The 18,580-nt window shown below is 41.8% G+C and overlaps 1 protein-coding gene across 1 annotated transcript in view; it reads right to left on the bottom strand.

The window, feature by feature from the left end:
• Positions 1-18,580, bottom strand: part of FBXW8 (F-box and WD repeat domain containing 8) — a 112,755-nt gene that overhangs the window by 85,930 nt on the left and 8,245 nt on the right. Inside the window, 2 exon segments of the mRNA XM_011928706.1 lie at positions 14,830-14,969; positions 15,518-15,562. Coding sequence (XP_011784096.1) covers positions 14,830-14,969; positions 15,518-15,562 — 185 coding nt within the window.

Below are 18,580 nucleotides of genomic sequence, written 5' to 3'. Positions count from 1 at the left end.
TCAGGAGGCTGAGGCAGGAGAATCACTTGAACCCAGGAGGCAGAGGTTGCAGTGAGCCAAGATCACGCCACTGCACTCCAGCCTTGGCAACAGTGCAAGACTCTGTCTTGAAAAAAAAAAAAAAAAAAATCAGGAAACTTAAAGCAGGTCAACTGAGATTATCTACTCCATGGCGGGGAGGGGGTGGGAAGAATAAAGGAAAAAAAAAAAATCAGTAATCCTAGCACCTTTGGAGGCCAAGGCAGGAGGATTGCTCAGTGAGCTGAGACCACCCTCGTGAACAGTGTGAGACACCATCTCTACCAAAAGAAAAAAATTAGCCAGATGTGATGGTGTGTGCCTGTAGTCCTAGCTACTTGTGAGGCTGAGGCGGGAAGATTGCTTGAGTCCAGTAGTTCAAGGCTGCAGTGAGCTATTATTGCACCACTACCCTCCAGACTAGGTGACATAGTGAAATCTCATCTCTAAAAAAACGAAAACAACAAGGCAAAACAAAAAAAAATGAATACAATGAACAAAGCCTCAGAGGCCTTAGGATATGACCCAAGTGTACCAACAAACACCAAATGAAGTTATCTCAGAGCAGAGTTTTTGGTGTACTATTGGAATCAGGTGGGTATTAATCCAAACTAGATTATTTTAAACTAAGGTGTTCACTGTAATTCCTAGGCAACAACTAAGAAAATAACTCAAAAAAACAGAGTAAAGAAATTAAAATGGCATACTAGACAATATCTATTTAACACAAAAGAAGGCAGTAATGAAGGGACAGAGGTATAAAAAAGACGTAAGTCACACAGAAAGAGGCTAAAACTTACAAAGTAAAACTAGTGGGAATCTAGGAACTCAGTTTATCTCGGTCTCAAAATTTGACTTTCTATCTTAAACAAACTACACCAAAAATAACCATTACAATATCTTATTCAACCAAAAGCGTATCAAAGCAATACTGACCAACCTAACCCTGATGACACATTAAAGTTCCGGCCCCCTTAATTACGCTTCTGCTATATATGTGTGCACGCAAGCTCCATGTGTGACAAGCAGTCACATGGCCTCAGTCACTTTCCCTACAGGCATGGATGCTTCGCATGGAATTCACAGCATCAGAAGTTAGATCACGTGGCGTTAAATAAGTGACAACGTTGTCATTTTTCTGAACCTAAGTGTCACACTCTAATGCTGAGGGTGTCATGCTGTCTCAGTCTCCAGTGGTTTAGAACCTGAAGAATCAAGAGGGTCCTTGGAGATCAACTCAGGGCATCTCCTCATTGCAAGAAGGCACCCCCCCTGCATCCCTGGCCAATGGGGCCCAGGCAATCCTGCAATGCTTCCAGTAGAGAGCTGACCTCCTGCATCAGTCTCATCTACCAACAGGCAGTCTGAATATTAGAAAGGGTTTCCTTCCGCTGTCTAGAAAATTCATTCTACCTATGGCCCTGATTTTGCCCTTTTGAAGAAATCTATTTGCTCTTCCACCTGACAGTCCCTCAAATAGCTGAAGACAGAGATCATATTTCCCCTTAGTAACTTCTTCATTGCTCTAATTATTACCCATTTCCTTTCACTATTTTTCATACAGTTTCCATTCCGACACTTTCTCAATGCATCCTAAAACATTTGTACATCTAAAGTGTCCCTCTTCAAATGTGGTACTCAGGACTCAATAACACCTCAAATATGGGCTGTGCAGTGCCATGCACAGAAGGATCTTATCAGACACTGGTTTTCTGCTTTACTTATAGCCATCAACATGGCTACTCAACTAATGGTTCACTAAAGTTTCTGCAGTCTGTTTTATTAAAGGGAAATGAAAAGGTATGAAGAATGTTACAAACACCCATGAACTCACCACCCTGCAGAAGAAAGGAAAGATTGCTAATCAGCTTAAAACTCCTGCGTATCTCTCACCATTCACATTCTCTTCCCTGCAACAGTAACCTCAATTTGGTCCTCATGATTCTTCAGGGTTTTTTTAAACACAAACAGGAAATAAAAAAAAAAAAAAAAGGCCCACCATCCTTCCACCACACTATTTTTTATACCTAAATTCTTAACTTTGTAAACTTTCCATTCATTTTAATCCCCATCTCAATGTCTGCCCCACCCCCTGGCATTTTATCCTCCCCAAATAATCTATGAATCCCAATTCTGTCATCCATTGCATTAGCCAGTTATCCCATAAGTTATCTGCAAAATACGGTCTGTGGGCCTTTGCATCTTAATTATTAAAAAAAAAAAAAATAGATAACCAGGATGGTTCTAAAGACAGGGCTCTAGCTCTGTGGTAAACCACTGGAGCCCACCCCACAGGCTGACATGGATCCATTAGGCAGCCCACCCTGGGCATGGCCACAGCATAAGTTACAAATCCACTTAACCACACTGTCATCCCACACTTCTCCATCTTAGCCTTTAGGGCTCAGGAAAACAAACCCTCGTCTGATCACAAGTGGTCAGGCAATAAAGAACGGGATAACGACTCAGCAATGCTGGAGCTCCAGTTTGACTAGACAGAACACCATGGTTTCATTTTTGGCATGTCTGGTCCACAGCTGAGCCTACCCATGACACCCAGATGCTGTCTGTCCATCTGTCTGTGCCAGAGTGAGTCTAAGCACTGGGCAATCATGAAGCATAGACAGGGATCGACCAATGTCAGCTGTGAGTGAGCCAGGCCACAACCTAAGTAGTTCCAGAGCAGAGTATGTCCTCTAACTGAGCCCTGGAATGCACGGTTAAATAAGGTGTAAGATAAGGGTAATACACAAGACCTTTACGGGTTCTCAAAGGCAGAACATGCTCAGGAAACACAGGGCAGCTTTACTCTGATCCTGGGCATACATACGCCTTTTTTGTAGAAACCATAACATTTTGTAAAAGTCATGAAATGTAACTACTGAACCAAAAAGACTCAGAGTAATTAAGAGATCATATAAATGTAGTCATTCTTTAATTACATGGACCAAAAGCATGTTCAGTAGTACAACACCTCCAGGTGTTAAGAAGTTCCTTAGAAAAGGATTCCATGGTCAAATGAGCTTAGGAAACACTGCTTTAAACAAAACGAAGCAGAATTCCTTGCTGCAGAACTTCTCGATGCTTTGAATAGCGGTGGCATGTGTTGCACATCTCTTAAGAAGGGGATACAGGTTGAGTATCCCTTATCCAAAATGCTTAAATCCAAGAGTATTTTGGATTTCAGATGTTTGCATTATTCTGACTGAGTTTCCCAAATCCCCAAATCCAAAATCTGAAATGCTCCAATGAGCACTGAAAAAGTTTCTAATTTTGGAGCATTTGGGATTTGGGATTTTTGGATTTGGGAGTTCAACCTGTATAAGAAGCTGCATTCCCTAAACTCATTTGGTTCCTGACCTCTTTTTGCAAGGCGTATCTCAAAAGCCCAGTGCTCTGTAGAAGTCCCTTTAGAGAACACTGATTTGGGTCAGCAGTCAATCAGTAAAGATACATTTTGGGCACTAACCATGTACTGGGCATTCAGGCCCGCAGTTCTCATCTACTGCCCACCTCAAGCTATGAAACCAAAACCTTTGGCATGTGAGAGAGACCCCATGGATGCACCCAGGCTGGGGCTACTTCTCCATGGCTGAGGAAGCTATGGGGGAAATGCTGGGGTCCCTGCCCTTACACCCAGGTTAGATCGCAAGACTGGCCCCAAACAGGGGAAGCAATCTTTTTAATTATGTGTTCAAAAATGAGCTACAAGCTGCGTTTTCTTGGATGGAGACTCTGAATCATCTGCACTTTAGGAAAATCCAAAGTTAGTGCTCAATGATTACAAACTAGAAAATCTCAAACTAAACATTCTGTATGAGTTTTCATGAGAACCGTGCAAATCTCAGCCACTTTAAAATGGAAACTTTTCAATGAGACTTTCAGGAAGTCTCAAATATGTCAGACCTTAAATACACTGGAAGCTGAAAGCAGCTTTTTATAACAGTTTCAAGGAAAATGCCAAATCATTTTAAATAACATGACCTGAAATTTGTACAATGGGGTTACGGGATGAAAAACTGAGACCACAGAGTTGATGCTGTGGCGCATCACCCACATTACTCACCCCGGGCCACAGTGCTGCTTCTTTTTTTTTTTTTTGAGAAGGAGTCTCGCTCTGTCCCCCAGGCTGGAGTGCAGTGGCACGATCTCAGCTCACTGCAAGCTCCACCTCCCGGGTTCACGCCATTCTCCTGGCTCAGCCTCCCAAGTAGCTGGGACTACAGGCACCCGCCACCACGCCCGGCTAATTTTTTGTATTTTTTTAGTAGAGACGGGGTTTCACCGTGTCAGCCAGGATGATCTTGATCTCCTGACCTTGTGATCCGCCCATCTCGGCCTCCCAAAGTGCTGAGATTACAGGCTTGAGCCACCGCGCCCGGCCCACAGTGCTTCTTCTATAGAAAATCATATTCAAGCTAAAGTTTAAGTCCCGGATAACAAATAAAAAATCTCTTTGAGGGACTTAGAAAAGGCAGAGGTGAGAATGACTTCCAAAAAGGGATCAGGATTGTATCCACAGTTAGGTATTAAAAACAGAAATGTGTCAACAATTTCTTTAGCAAACTATAAAAGGAGAGTGCTTTTCTTTCTTCTTTTAAAGGAGAACAAAAATGACAGGTTTTAAAAATGTCTTTTAATTCTGAAGGAAAAAAAATCAACAAGAAAAAGACCCAGTTAAACTTTCACAAGCAAATGTTAAAGGGCTCCACCAAAAGGAAAGCTTGTTAATTGTTTTGATTCCTTAAGTTGTATGAAATCTAGCAAGTTTACAAGCCTGGGTTTTCCAGAGGCCTAATGGTCTTTCTTTAATACACCAGAGTTGGAATGGCCTTGCTCAGTAAAGCCCCACTGAGTGAGCCTCAGCTGCAAGGACTTGCTAATAAAAGTGTCTCCAGCATTTTGCTTTATAGCACCACTGTGAATTGCAGCATTAAAAAAAAAAAAAAGCTGTTGGCTCAAAAATAAGCTTTATTAGCTCTGCCTGGATTAGGGTTACCAGTGAGGCTCACAGAGGGGAAGTCTCATTGTTCCCTTCACAGGTTCACACACCAAGTCTACTGTGGGAGGACACACCACATACAGACGGCTTTCTATGCACTCACTATCCCCATTTCCTCTCTCTCCACTTGCTCCTGAGCCACTAGCTTTCGCCCCCAACATACCACTGACTCTGGTCAAGGTCACCAGTGACTTCCAACTTGCAAAACCCAACGGTCATTTCTCAGTCCTCCTCTTGATGAACAGCGGCGCTTAACACTTTCTCCTCCTGGAAAACGTTTATCCCGTGGTTCCAGGGAACGACACACCTGAGTTTTCTTCCTGCCTGGCAGGGAGCTCCTTCCCGGTCCTCTGTGCTGGCCCTGCTCATGTCCACAGCCTCTAATCCTTGTGGGGCACCAGGGCTCCATCCCTGATCCCCTCCTCTATTTACACTCACTTCTTTAATGTTCTCATTTGTCTCCTGGCCTTAAATACCATCAATGTGGCTGACAGCTTCCAAATTTCCATCTTCAGCCCAGAGCTCAACAAAGAGCTCATCCTCAGCCTCACAACCAATGAGGGATCTTCCCCCACACCCACACATGCTCCTTGCATGGTCTGCTCCTTGTCAGTAAACGGTGACCTCATTCCTTCAGTTGCTCAGGACAAACACCGTGGAGTCCTTGTTGACTCTCTTCCTTCTGTCCCCACATCCAGCCCATCTGCAATCCTGACTCTGTCCACTTCTGCTGGTACCATCCTGGCCCAAGCACCACATGCTCTTCTCTGGATTATTTCAGTGGCCTCCTAACTGGTCTCCCTGCTGCTGTCCTTGTCCCCCAACAACCGATTCTCCACACAGCAGCCCAAATGGTCCCTTTTAAAATGTAGGGCAGTTCTCATCACCCCTAAGCTTAAAACATTCCAAAGGCTTCCCATCTCATTTACAATAAAACTTCGAGTTCTTTTAACAGATTAAGTGCTTCTCTCATTCTGAGCCTTCTCCTCCTCTTACTCCTTTCTGCTCACCACACCCCCGTATCAGTTTCCTATGGCTGCGCTAACAAACTTACAAACTTAGCTGCTTAAAACAACACAGATTTATTCTCTTATAGTTCTGGAGACCAGAAATGTAAAAGCAAGGTGTGGGCAGGGCTGCATTCCTTCCAGAGGCTTCAGAAAGAAAATTATTTTCTTTTTTTTTTGAGACGGAGTTTCTGTCTTGCTGCCCAGGCTGCAGTGCAATGGTGTGATCTGGGCTCACTGCAACCTCCACCTCCCAGGTTCAAGTGATTCTCCAAATTGCTGGGATTACAGGCATGAGCCACCGCGCCCGGTGAAAATTATTTTCTTACCTTTTCCAGCTTCAAGCTACCTACGTTTCTTGGCTTGTGGCCCCTTCCTCCACCTTCAAGGCCAGCAACACAGCATCTCCTCTCCTCCCTGACGTCCTGCCTCCCTCTTACAAGGAGACTTGTAATGCACTGGACCCCCCTGGATAATCCAAGATAATCACCCCATCTCTAGATCCTTAACCTAATCACATCTGCAAAGAGCCTTTTATCATGAAGGGTAACATACTCGTGGGATCCAGGCATTAGGACATGAGCGTATTTGGGAGAGGGCCATTATTCAGCGTACCATAGCCACCCACTTGGACCTTCCTGCTGTTCCTCAAACACAGCAGGTGCACTCTGCCTCAGATGAGCTTCAGCTGCGCCTGCCTCAAGTCCTTCGCCCTTGCTCTTCCACTCTGCCAGAGATCTGCACAGTGTCCTTCACCCCTCCCTGAGCTCTTTGCTCAAAGCTCACCTTCTCTGCAAAGTCTTCCCTGGCCACTCAAAAGTGCAACCCCCACATCACCTCTACTGTCTTGTGCTTCTCCATAGCACTCACTGCCATCTGATAACTCTATTTAATCATGTCTTTATTGTATACAATGGAAGCTCTCTGAGAAGCAGGTTTTTTATGTTTTATTCTCAGCTGTCTTCACTATATAGAACAGTACCTCACACATACATAATCAGCTCTATGTAAATAACTGAATGAGATAAAAAGTCCAACTTTTTAAAAAAAATTAGATTGCTTTTATTCTCAAAGGTCACAGACACAGCTCAGCTCCTGGCATGTGCTGCCCTCCGTAGGCTCTTTCTTATTCACATGTATTATTTTTGCTTTATGCTTTTTTTTCTAGTAAACTTTTTAATTGTGGAAAAGTTCAAACACACAAGAGTAAAGTGAACAATATAAAGAACTCCAAAGTACCCATTACTTGGCTCAATGATCATTTGCCATTCTTGTTTCATCTAGCTCCCAATCTGTTTTTTAGAGTGATTTTGCCTTTCCCTAAATTTGTGCTTAAAGGAGGCAGCCACAACAATCACATGAATTAAAAGGAACTCCTGAGGGCACTTGGGTCTCCAGCATACAAGGAACCTTCCATATAACTTCCTGATAGAGAAGTCTGGTGGCAAGGGTGAAAGTAAAGAACTAAGGGAACCCTGCCAGCAACTACAGGTCTGCAGAATCACTTTTGCCAGGAAAATCAATTCAGCCTCACTTGGCAATGGATTCCTGACTTACATAGACTTCATTAAGATTATAGATCTTTAGCTATAAGCGCCTGGATTTTAGTTTCTCCTACATGGACACAAAATCACATTTTCCCTGAAACTTGAAATACCATCATCTAATATACTGGTCTTTAGTTCTACAATTACTTATTTTTTTTGCTGTCACCTACTTCTTGCTCACCAATATTATAAATTTCAAGTTTTTAACCTCTGTGGCATCCCTCTTTTTCTTTATTGCTTTGTTTATGCACGTTTCTCTACCTTTTACTTGAAAAGCACGACATCATTACTTACGGGGCTGAATTCCTAAAATTACACATTAGGAAATACAAAGAACTAAAATATACATTAAAAAACTGAAAACAAAATTATAGAGCTGGAGAACAGATCAGTGGTTGCCAGGGGTTAGAGATGGAGCTGGGGGTGAAGGGCTCAGGGAAAGGACTTGAGGCCAGTGTCGCCGTCAAAGGCTGTGAAAGAGTAGCACAAAAGATTCTTGTGATGAATGTTCTACATGTTGACTACGGTGGTCACACAAATCTACATCCATGTAAAGTTCCGTAAGTTCACAAATATGTGCATGTAAAATAGCGATTTGTGGATTGTGCCAATGTCAGGTCCTGGTTTTGCTACTGTTCTGTAGTGGGATATTACCAATGGAGGAGACTGGGGGTAGGGTACACGGGAACTCTCTGTACTATTTTTTTGCAACTTCCTATGAATTTATAATAATTTTTAAAGTTTAAAAAATGAATGTTGGTAAATACCTAAAATCCATCTCTCCTCTGAATTATTCATGTTGTAATATAACGGCAGACTTACTTTTCTCCTAAAAACCAACTTGTAATTTTGAAATCAACAACTGTGTCATTGTTATCCACTAAAAAATAGTCTCCTTTAAATGCCAGGAATCCTGTGGGCATGAAAAAAGATGAACATAAAATTATAAATAGCAAGATTGTAAACCTGTTCAATGAACTGTCCAACAAGTAACTTTGCTTACTAAAAGCTACACTGTTTTCAAGATGTTTCAGCAAGAAACACTCCCACAGAGATATTAAGTCCCTTGAGGGACAACTATTGAAAGGAAGGAGCTGGAGACCTCAGCATCAAAAGTACACAAGGATCACAAACTAATGTAGCGGGAGTTCAGTTTTCAAAACATAAAGCCCCAAAAGCAGAAAAAGAGGAGGGGATATGGAAAGAAGGCAAAGTCAAAGCAAAATCAGACTCAGGCATGGTTTGTGGGATAATTAAATCTCAAAGGCCTCCCAGTAACAGAGTTTCTTACTGTTAGTCAGTTACCAATTTGGCATAAAGATCTAAGCAAACAGGTTTTCTCCAAGGGCATACATTTAGTTCATGGTGCCAGTTCCACATAACTGGCTCAATTTCACTAAAATCCCAAGGCACCTAGATTAAAAGAGAGATGGAGAGAGAGAAAAAATGCAAGCCTCTTTAAAATGAAATCATAAAGCAGTAGGACATTCCACAGAAGGACTTCCTCCCTGTTTCAAAATAAAAACACCCCAAGAAACAAATGAAAATGCCACTTATTTTAATTATTTTGTGGTTTTAATTTTAATGATTGATGAAACAAAGCCAATTCTACAAACTACTGGCCATCTATTGTCATTCTCATGTAAGAGCTCCATAAAAATAATGACTTCACAGATCACAGCCAACTTAGTCACTGTACACTAACAGGGTTTTGTTTAAGAATATTTTCTATTCTTATACATGTGCTCTAAAAACCGGGTTAACAACAACAACAAAAACAGCCAAATCCAACTGGCCATAGAGGGAAGAATTCTGGTGGACAATTAAACTACTGTGTTGCAAATTAAACTGTTCACACCTGCAGAATAATCTCACCAGCATAACCAATCTACCCCGTAATGCAGCCCCATTGTACCAAAAGGGGATCTCTTCTTCCACTAGATTCTATCTTTCTCTGATAAATTCTTTGGATGAGAAAACCAGCAGCAGATGTGAAAGCCACATGGCTCTCTACAAAGCAGGAGAGCAAAAAGCAATGTTAAAAGAAATGATTTCTTAAACAGCAGCTTGCTATCAAGAATGAAGATTTTATCATCTAATGCTGACTTTGTGTAAAGCAGCTAGCTATTAGACCCTGTTCCAAGACTTCGGCTAACAGCATCAGGCTGAAATCCAGGAACTGGCCTCATTTAGCTACACTCTTGTTTTCAACTCTTGGGAGCAGGGCCAATGTGTAAAGTTAGAATATAACAAATCAAATTTCCAAGGGGAAAGAAAACAATATAGGTACTCATGCTTAATGCAACTGATAGGCTCTAAGCACAGTTTACACTTCAGCACATTTTTTAAGTGAATTTTAGCCTTTCAATAATTTCCATCATTTCCTAAAGACACACACGCTGCATCAAAAAATATTTGCCAATGCCCCCACTTAAGCAATACTGCAACAATCAAGAATATTGAAAATTCTTTCAAATTCATATTCAAGTAGAAAAATGATTAAGCAAAATGCTTAATCATTAAAGAGTAGAACGGCTGGGCATGGTGGCTCACGCCTGTAACCCAGAACTTTGGGAGGCCGAGGCAGGTGGATCACAAGGTCAAGAGATGGAGACCATCCTGGCCAACATGGTGAAACCCAGTCTCCGCTAAAAATACAAAAATTAGCTGGGCGTGGTGGCACACCTGTAGTCTCAGCTACTTGGGAGACTGAGGCAGAAGAATCGCTTGAACCTGGGAGGCAGAGCTTGCAGTGAGCCGAGATCGCGCCACTGCACTCCAGCCTGGCGACAGCGAGACTCCATCAAAGAAAAAGAAAGAGTAGAACACCATAAACTGTCTAAATGGTCCTGTATCATGTGTGATTTCACTGAACTGCCATGGAGGTAGCAAGCTCTAGAGTCTAAATTTGGCTACAGTTTTCACCATTCTCAAACCACCTTCATGTGCTGAACTTCATAGTCTTGGTGGTGCTTTGAATTTTATGTAGTTTTCCTACCAGTGAATGTTGCAAACCCTTTCTCCTGAAGCTGTAAACACCTGTGTAAAATGTATTATAGAATCCAGGGATGAAAATGTTAACCACTAAACAAACTAATTTTCTGGCAGTTATGGAGAATGGATACTCCAGTGTCTCCTAGACAATACAGTTGTCCATCAAAGGTCAAATGGTTAGCAATCATACATACACCCATTTAACTTATGAAAAATCAACAGAAATCTATAAATGTACTACAATGCATTAACAGAATGAAGGAGGAAAATGGTGTGATCATCTCAATTAGGTGCAGAAAAAGCATCTGAGAAAATTCAAGATCCTTTCATGATAAAAACTCTTAATAAATGAGGTATAAAAGAAATGGACTTTAACACAATAAAGGTCACATGTGACAAAACCAAAGCTAACATCATACTCAGTGAAAAGTTAAAAGCTTTTCTTCAGGAATAAGACAAGGATGCACACTCTCACCACTTCCATTCAACATAGTACTAGAAGTCCCAGTCACAGCGATTAGGCAACAGAAAGAAATAAAAGGCATCCCAGCAGAAAGGAGGAAGTTATTCTGTTCCTGTTTATAGACAATATAAACATAAACATAGGAAACCCTAAATACCCCACCAAGAAACTAATAAACAAATTCAGTGATACTGCAGGGTACAAAATCAATATGCAAAAATCAGTAGAGTTTGTATACACTAACAACAAGCTATCTGTAAAAGAAATCAAGAAAATAATCCCATTCACAATAGCCACACCAAAAATAAATACTTAGGAACAAATTCAACCAAGGAAGCTAAAGACCAGTATGCTGAAAACTATAAAACACTAAGGAGAAAAGAGAAGATACAAATAAAAAGAAAAATATTCCATGTTCATAGATTGGAAGAATATTATCCAAATGTCCATACTACTCAAAGTGAGTGAAATGCAATCTCTATCAAAATTCCAAAGACATTTTTCACAGATATAGAAAAAAACAATGATATAATTTGCATAAAAACACAAAACATTGCAAATAGCCAAAGCAATCCTAAGCAAAAAGAACAACGCTGAAGGCATCATAATACCTCGTTTCAAAATATACTACAAAGCTATAGCAATATAAACAGCATGGCACTGGCATAAAAACAGATACACAGACCAGTAGAACAGAATTGACAGTCCAAAAATAAGTCTGTGCATTTACAGTCAATTGATTTTCAATGAAGGCACTAAGAACGCACAATGGGGAAAAAAGTCTCTTCAATAAATGGTGTTGTGAAAACTGGATATCCACATACAGAAGAATGAAGTTAGATCCTCATCTCATACTATTATAAAGAAGTTAACTCTCACGTGAAGCCAGGAGTTCGAGACTAGCCTGGGCAACAAAGCAAGACCCTGTCCTTACAAAAAATCTAAAAGTTAGTTGGGCATGTTGGCGTGAGCCTGTAGTCCCAGCTACTCTGGAGGTTCAGGTGGGAGAATCATGTGAGCCCAAAAGTTCGAGGCTACAGTGAGCTACAATCACACCACTGCATGCCAGCCTGGGCAACAGAGTGAGACTGTGTCTCAAAAATAAATAAATAAATAAACTCAAAATGGATTAAAATCTTAAACATAAGACTTGAAACTGTAAAACTATGAGAAAGAAACTCAGGGGAAAACTCCATGACACTGGTATAGGTAATGATTTTTTGGATATGACCCCAAAAGAACAGGCAACAAAAACAGACAAATGGGATTACATTAAACTAAAAAGCTTTTGCACAGCAAAGGAAACAATCAACAGAGTAGAGAGACAACCTACAAAATGAGAAAAAATATTTCCAAACCATGTATCTGATAAGCAGTTAATATCCAAAATATTACATAAAGAACTCAAACAACTCAATAGAAAGAAGACAAAAAACCCAATTTAAAAATGAACAAAGAACCTGAATAGACATTTCTCAAAAGAAGACATACAAATGGCCAATAGGTATATTTAAAAATGCTCAACAGTACTAATCATCAGAGAAATGCAAATTAAAACTACACCTGTCAGAATGGCTATTACCAAAAAGACAAAACAAGTGCTGACAAAGACATGGAGAGAAGGGAACCCTTGCACACTGTTAGTGGGAATGGAAATTAGCACAGCCATTAAGGAAACAGAGGTTCCTTAGAATATTAAAAATAAAACTACCATATGATTCAGCAATTCTGGTTGCTGGGTATACATCCAAAGAAGTGAAATCAGTATGTCAAAGTGATCTCTGTACTCCCAGACTCACTGCAGCATTATTCACAACAGCCAAGATACAGAATCAACAGATAAATGATGGATAATGTGGTATGTATACACAATGGAATACTATTCAGCCTTTTTAAAAAAAAAAAAAGGAAGGAAATCATGCCATTTACAACAACATGGTGGGTGAACCTAGAGGGCATTATGTTAAGTGAAACAAGCCAGCCACAGAAAGACAAATATTGCATGATCTCACTTAAACGCAGAATCTAAAAAGGTTAAGCTCATAGAAGTAGAGAGTAGAATGGTGGTTACCAGTGGCTGGCAGGGCAGGATGGGACACTGGAAAGATGTCAAAGGACACAAAATTTCAGTTAGATGGGAGAAATAAGTTCAGAGCTCTACTGTACAGTATAGTGACTTTAGTTAATGATGTATACTTGAAAATCACTAAGAGAATAGATTTTAAGTATTCTCACCACAGAAAATAAGTATATGAGGTAATACATGTTAGTTACCTCAACTGAGCCATTCCACAATGCATAGATATTTCAAAAATCATGTTATACCTGATAAATATATATAACTTTATTTGTCCATTTAAAAAACTAAAATGAAATTTTTAAAAAAGAAAAATCAGGCCAGGCGCAGTGGCTCAGGCCTGTAATCCCAGCACTTTGGGAGGCCGAGATGGGTGGATTACTTGAGGTCAGGAGTTCGAGACCAGCCTGGCCAACATGACAAAAATCCTGACTCTACTAAAAATACAAAATTAGCTGTGTGTGGTGGCATGCACCTGTAATCCCAGCGACTTGGGTGGCTGAGGCAAGAGAATAGCTTGAACCCAGGAGGCAGAGGTTGCAGGAAGACGAGATCATGCCACTGCACTCCAGCCTGGGTGACAGAGCAAGACTCTGCCTCAAAAAAAGAAAGGAAAAATCAATCACACACTCTTGGCCAAAAAGACAAGAATAAGAGAACAATTTTAATGGTATAAACCTTTGCCTCTCTCAAAGTGTGGCCAAAGCCACACTGGCATCCCCTGCTTAGAAAGTAGACTTAATGGGGCCGGCAGTGGTTCATGCCTGTAATCCCAGCACTTTGAGAGGCCAAGGCAGCAGATCACCTGAGATCAGGAGTTTGAAACCAGCCTGGCCAGTGAAACCCCATCTCTACTAAAAATACAAAAGTCAGCTAGGCATGGCAGCACGTGCCTGTAGTCCCAGCTACTCAGGAGGCTGAGGCAGGAAAACTGCTTAGGCCCGGGAGGCAGAGGTTGCAGTGAGCCAAGATCGTCCCACTGCACTCCAGCCTGGGCGACAGAGCAAAACTCCGTCTCAAAAAAAAAAAGAAAGTAGACCATCAGGCCCCACCCCCAGATCTCCTGAATCTGAACCTGCATTTTATCAAGATTCCACCATGATTCCTAAACACAATGCAGTTTGGCCTAAACGATATCTCCCACCATTCCACTCCACAGGCATACGCCCCAGAGTAAGCGTGAGACGGGTGACATTGATTTGCAATTCCCTTGGTGGGTCTCAGTTCTCACTCGCCTTGCACCTCACTGAGTGAGATACTAACGTTTAAGGGGTACTTTGGACTATACACCTAAAACATGACTTCACCTAAAACATGTTCTGTCCCCGGGCTGACCCCTCAGCTACCAACCTAACAACTGGCTCAATTTAACCAAGGGCTCACATCTTTGCATTAAAAACTGTGGGTACATTAACAGCACAGACAAGCTCAATAAAGGCTGAGCACTAAGTTGTCGGCCACCAGCACACTGCCACAGGTCAGCCATAACTCAGACTGCAGGGAGAAAAGAGCTCTTGGGCCACAGAAAGATACACACCGAGTGGTGATGTGGAACATAATCCTTTAAGGTCAAGGTGGCTTTCCTTCAAGTAAACTTGCCATCCAAGTCGTTAATTCTGCAAAGTTTATAATTCTGTGAGTAAATTTCTATTACCTAGGAGAGTCCTATACTTTAATCACACATTTAGGAAAATCTTGAACATCTGTTGGCGACAGCTTACCTGTGCACATCTTCCTAGTTCTTTCCTGTTCAGATACTGAAATATATTGATTGCCAATTCATAAGGCAGTTGGATATCAAAGAAAGGCACATCATTCATTTCATTCTGAGGGGAAAAAAAAAGGAAGTAAGTTTACAATTCTTAGATATAGGAATAACTCAAATTTACAGGCCCTTTAAATGACCAGAGATATTCTTAGGTGGTAACAAGATAGATGAGGCTATTTCCCAGGAGGGAGGCATCCGTACTGTTTCACGAGGCAGTCATGGAACTATTTCAGAACCTGCCAGCCATCCTCCATTCTCTGACCCCCCTACGCCTCCACTCCTCACATTCACTTAGGAAACCCATATGACCATTTCCCATGGTGCTTCACAAAGCAGCAGGGGTGCTATCTTCCAGCCTGGTGTATGGCACAGGAATCAGTGCCAAGGTCTGTGGAAAGCCTCCTGACCTCTAAGGAAAGGTGAGCAGCAGGCGGCCAAGAAAGTGAGCCTTGAAATCAGGGAGGCCACCCCTCCTCCCAGGACAACCACCACTACTCCCAACAAGGAAGGGAGTGAGCACACACAGCTAGAGAAAAGCTGCTTTAGGTCACTAAGGGGTTTTCACTGGGAAAAGAACAGGGCTATAAACATGAGCAAAAAGTAAACAAGCAGACACTGCTCTTGACGGAGGTGAACGCCACCTCTCCTTGGAGAAGTGCAAGGTTTCCTAATGCTCTCAGGGGCTTACACTGGTTAACCTGAGTGGACCAGTGCAAACAAAGCAGTTCTTCTTCGGTGTCATTTATTAACGCAAAGAAATCAGAGCTCGACTGCCTTTGGATAAGCAATTAGAGATGAGGTAACGGGCTTTATTTGAGAGATAAGGCTGTCATGACGATCCTGGTAGCACAAAGCAATATGAGTGTAAAACAGAAAAAAAGCCAAGTGTACGTATGTACCCCTCTGTCTGTTCCCAATCCACCTGCCAAAGCTCACTTTGGTATGGGCTTCTGCGAAGCTAGGAAAAGCTGCACTCTGTGCCCCAATAGCATTCACTTAATAAAATCCATTTTTAATAAGCTTTGGCTGACATCAGTGACTTATTGCTTACAAGCGAATTGTTAATTCACCAGTCAAATGCAGAGGTCTTACGTATTGCAAGGCTGCTGTCTCAAAACAAACAAAAAATCACCTCAGTGTTTTTTAAGGGAGTCTAAGCACTGATTTAGACCCTACCAAGACTCAGGGTAAAGATTTTTCTGGAATGAAGTTTCTGTTCATCTAGGAGTCTCGGGGCTAAAAGACAGCCCAGAGCATAAAAAGGAAATGCAGTATTTAACTGCAAAAATAGTGCAAAGGATGAAGGCCAAAAGGGATCTCTGGAGGAAAAAAAGAGTAAGAGTTGACAGCTCTCTGTGGGCAAAGAGAAGGAACAGAATGTTAAATCAAGAGAGAAATTTTGGCCATACAGAAAAAAAAAAAAAAAATCTGCAAGTGTAATTAGAAGGCTCAGGGGTGCTTGCCTAAAAAAATAATGGAAAGTCATTGGCTTAATGTCAGGCTCCCTCCCCTCCCACAACTAACTGGTTTCACTCATCAAGAAAAAGAGGCATCACTTTCTCTCTAGGCCCAGATACAACTTGAGACTCCTCAAATCAACACTGGAGGGAGTCACTGCTTGCCAAGGAAAGCTACACTCGAGATGAAACTTTCATTTGTAATCATGGTCTTCCTCCTGCTTTCTTTTTTGGATTATTTTGACATTGTGGAGAGGCCTTCTTTACCTACTTGGTAAAGAAACAAGAGAAAAATGTTCCTTATCCTCCTACAACCAGAACAAAGGCAAGGAAAAGCCTGCATTCATTGAAACTACTTGCCAGGCATCGCTTTCTTCAATTGGTCCCATTTAAGACTCACTAGGAACTGGTTTCTGGACTTGACACTACTCTGACAAGGCAAAGGACACCATCATCTTTGTCTTTAGCTATTCTGGTACAGAAAAGTCACACCTCTGGTGACAGGAGCCTTCCATCTTTTGCCTACTCCGTTGGCCTAGCCTCCATCCTCATCACGGAAGATAATGCCTGTATCTTGGCACCACCCTAGCCCTACCACCAGCATCCTTGATCCCAACCACCATAATCTCTGGAATGCAACCCAGCATGGAGGTTCAGAGCAAAGATTCAAGCTGATACATCTGTTCGCTCACCTTACCAACAAGCAACCGGGTTAAGTGCATTTGTGCTTTCTCATCTGTAAAACAGGTAAAAGCATTCTGTGAAATAGGTATGCTATTAAGAATAAAAATGAGACCCCATGCTGGTCTCACTCTTAATGCATGCATTATGATGGTTCTTGATCATTTACAAGTTCCGAAGGGCAACACTGTTTCAAAGCATTGAACTGTAATTTTGTAAATGACGTTACGCAGCCAAACTTAAAAAAATCACTGTGCTCTCAGAATTATTATCTAAACTCCAAAAGAGATAAAAGTCCCAGACTTTCATGTAGATGACCTTCCGTGTGGCTAACCACTGGAAAATGGTAGGGAAAAAAAAGAAACCAATACACTAAAGGAAGGTCCACATCTCAAGAAATATGTAGACCCCCCGCCAAGGTGAGGAGACCAAATGCTCAAGTTTCATGCTGCACACTTAAAGAATAATTCTGGCATAACACTGTATCAGTGCTCCCTGTCATCCGACTGCAGTGGGTCACTTAGATCCCGCTTCGGTCCCACTCATTCCCCTAGATGAAAATGCTGCCTGCTGTTGACTGACAGCTGAGTCCCTTTGCAGGCAATGCCTTTGGCCAAACAAGCTGCCTCACCCAAGTTGCATCCCCTCCCATCTCCGCTAAGGCAGCCTGTATCCAATGACTAGTCCATGGCTGGGTACAAAGGCCTGGCCCCCTTGCTCAGTTCAGGACCTCCCTGAAAGGAAAACCCACTAAAGCACCTACATGCAAATCTCCATTTCAGAATCTATTTTTTGAAAAGTTCAATCTTTTTTTTTTTTTTTAGCCAAAGCGATAGACATGACCCATGATAGTCCTGTGTTTAATATATTCCCAAGGGTTCTTACGCACACCTCCAGAGACATTAGTCTAGGTAAGCTACTTCCTCTCCCCTCCTTGAGGAGGATATCAGAATGCAGATAAATGAGTGACATCACTCCACCAGCCAACCAACAAACCAGAGTAAATTCAAGGTTTAGTAACTGATTCATCAACTTGAGTTCATTATTATTGGAAATATCATTTGGGAAACACCTTACAAGAGACAGAGTTATGAGCGTATTTGGCCCTGTGGTTGAAAACACACCTCTTTTATAAGTGTGCATGATGTGACAAGGATGTGAAGCCACATTCTGGACAACAAAAGCTGTGGTCTAGTAACCACGTAAATCCTACTACTGTCGCGGCGGCAGAATGTCTTAGGCACTCTGATTGGTTACTTCCCACAGTTCATAAATGTAGGTTAAAAAACAAACACTACTTGCTACTAGTGTGCAGAGAAATACCTTGTTATCTGAAAGACACTATCAGCCAGAGGTTGGTTAATGGATATAAAAGTGCAGCTAGACAGGAGGCGAGTTCTGGTTCTCTGTGGCACTACAAGTTGACTATAATTCACAACAATTTATTGTATATTTTCAAATAGCTAGAAGAGCAGATTTTGGCCAGGCGCAGTGGCTCAAGCCTGTAATCCCAGCACTTTGGGAGGCCGAGACGGGCGGATCACGAGGTCAAGAGATCGAGACCAT

Source organism: Colobus angolensis, unplaced genomic scaffold (genome assembly GCF_000951035.1).
Source record: "Colobus angolensis palliatus isolate OR3802 unplaced genomic scaffold, Cang.pa_1.0 Scaffold79, whole genome shotgun sequence".
Taxonomy (NCBI): domain Eukaryota; kingdom Metazoa; phylum Chordata; class Mammalia; order Primates; family Cercopithecidae; genus Colobus; species Colobus angolensis.
Note: the sequence above shows the minus strand (reverse complement) of the source record. Positions and strands in the feature narration are given on the sequence as shown.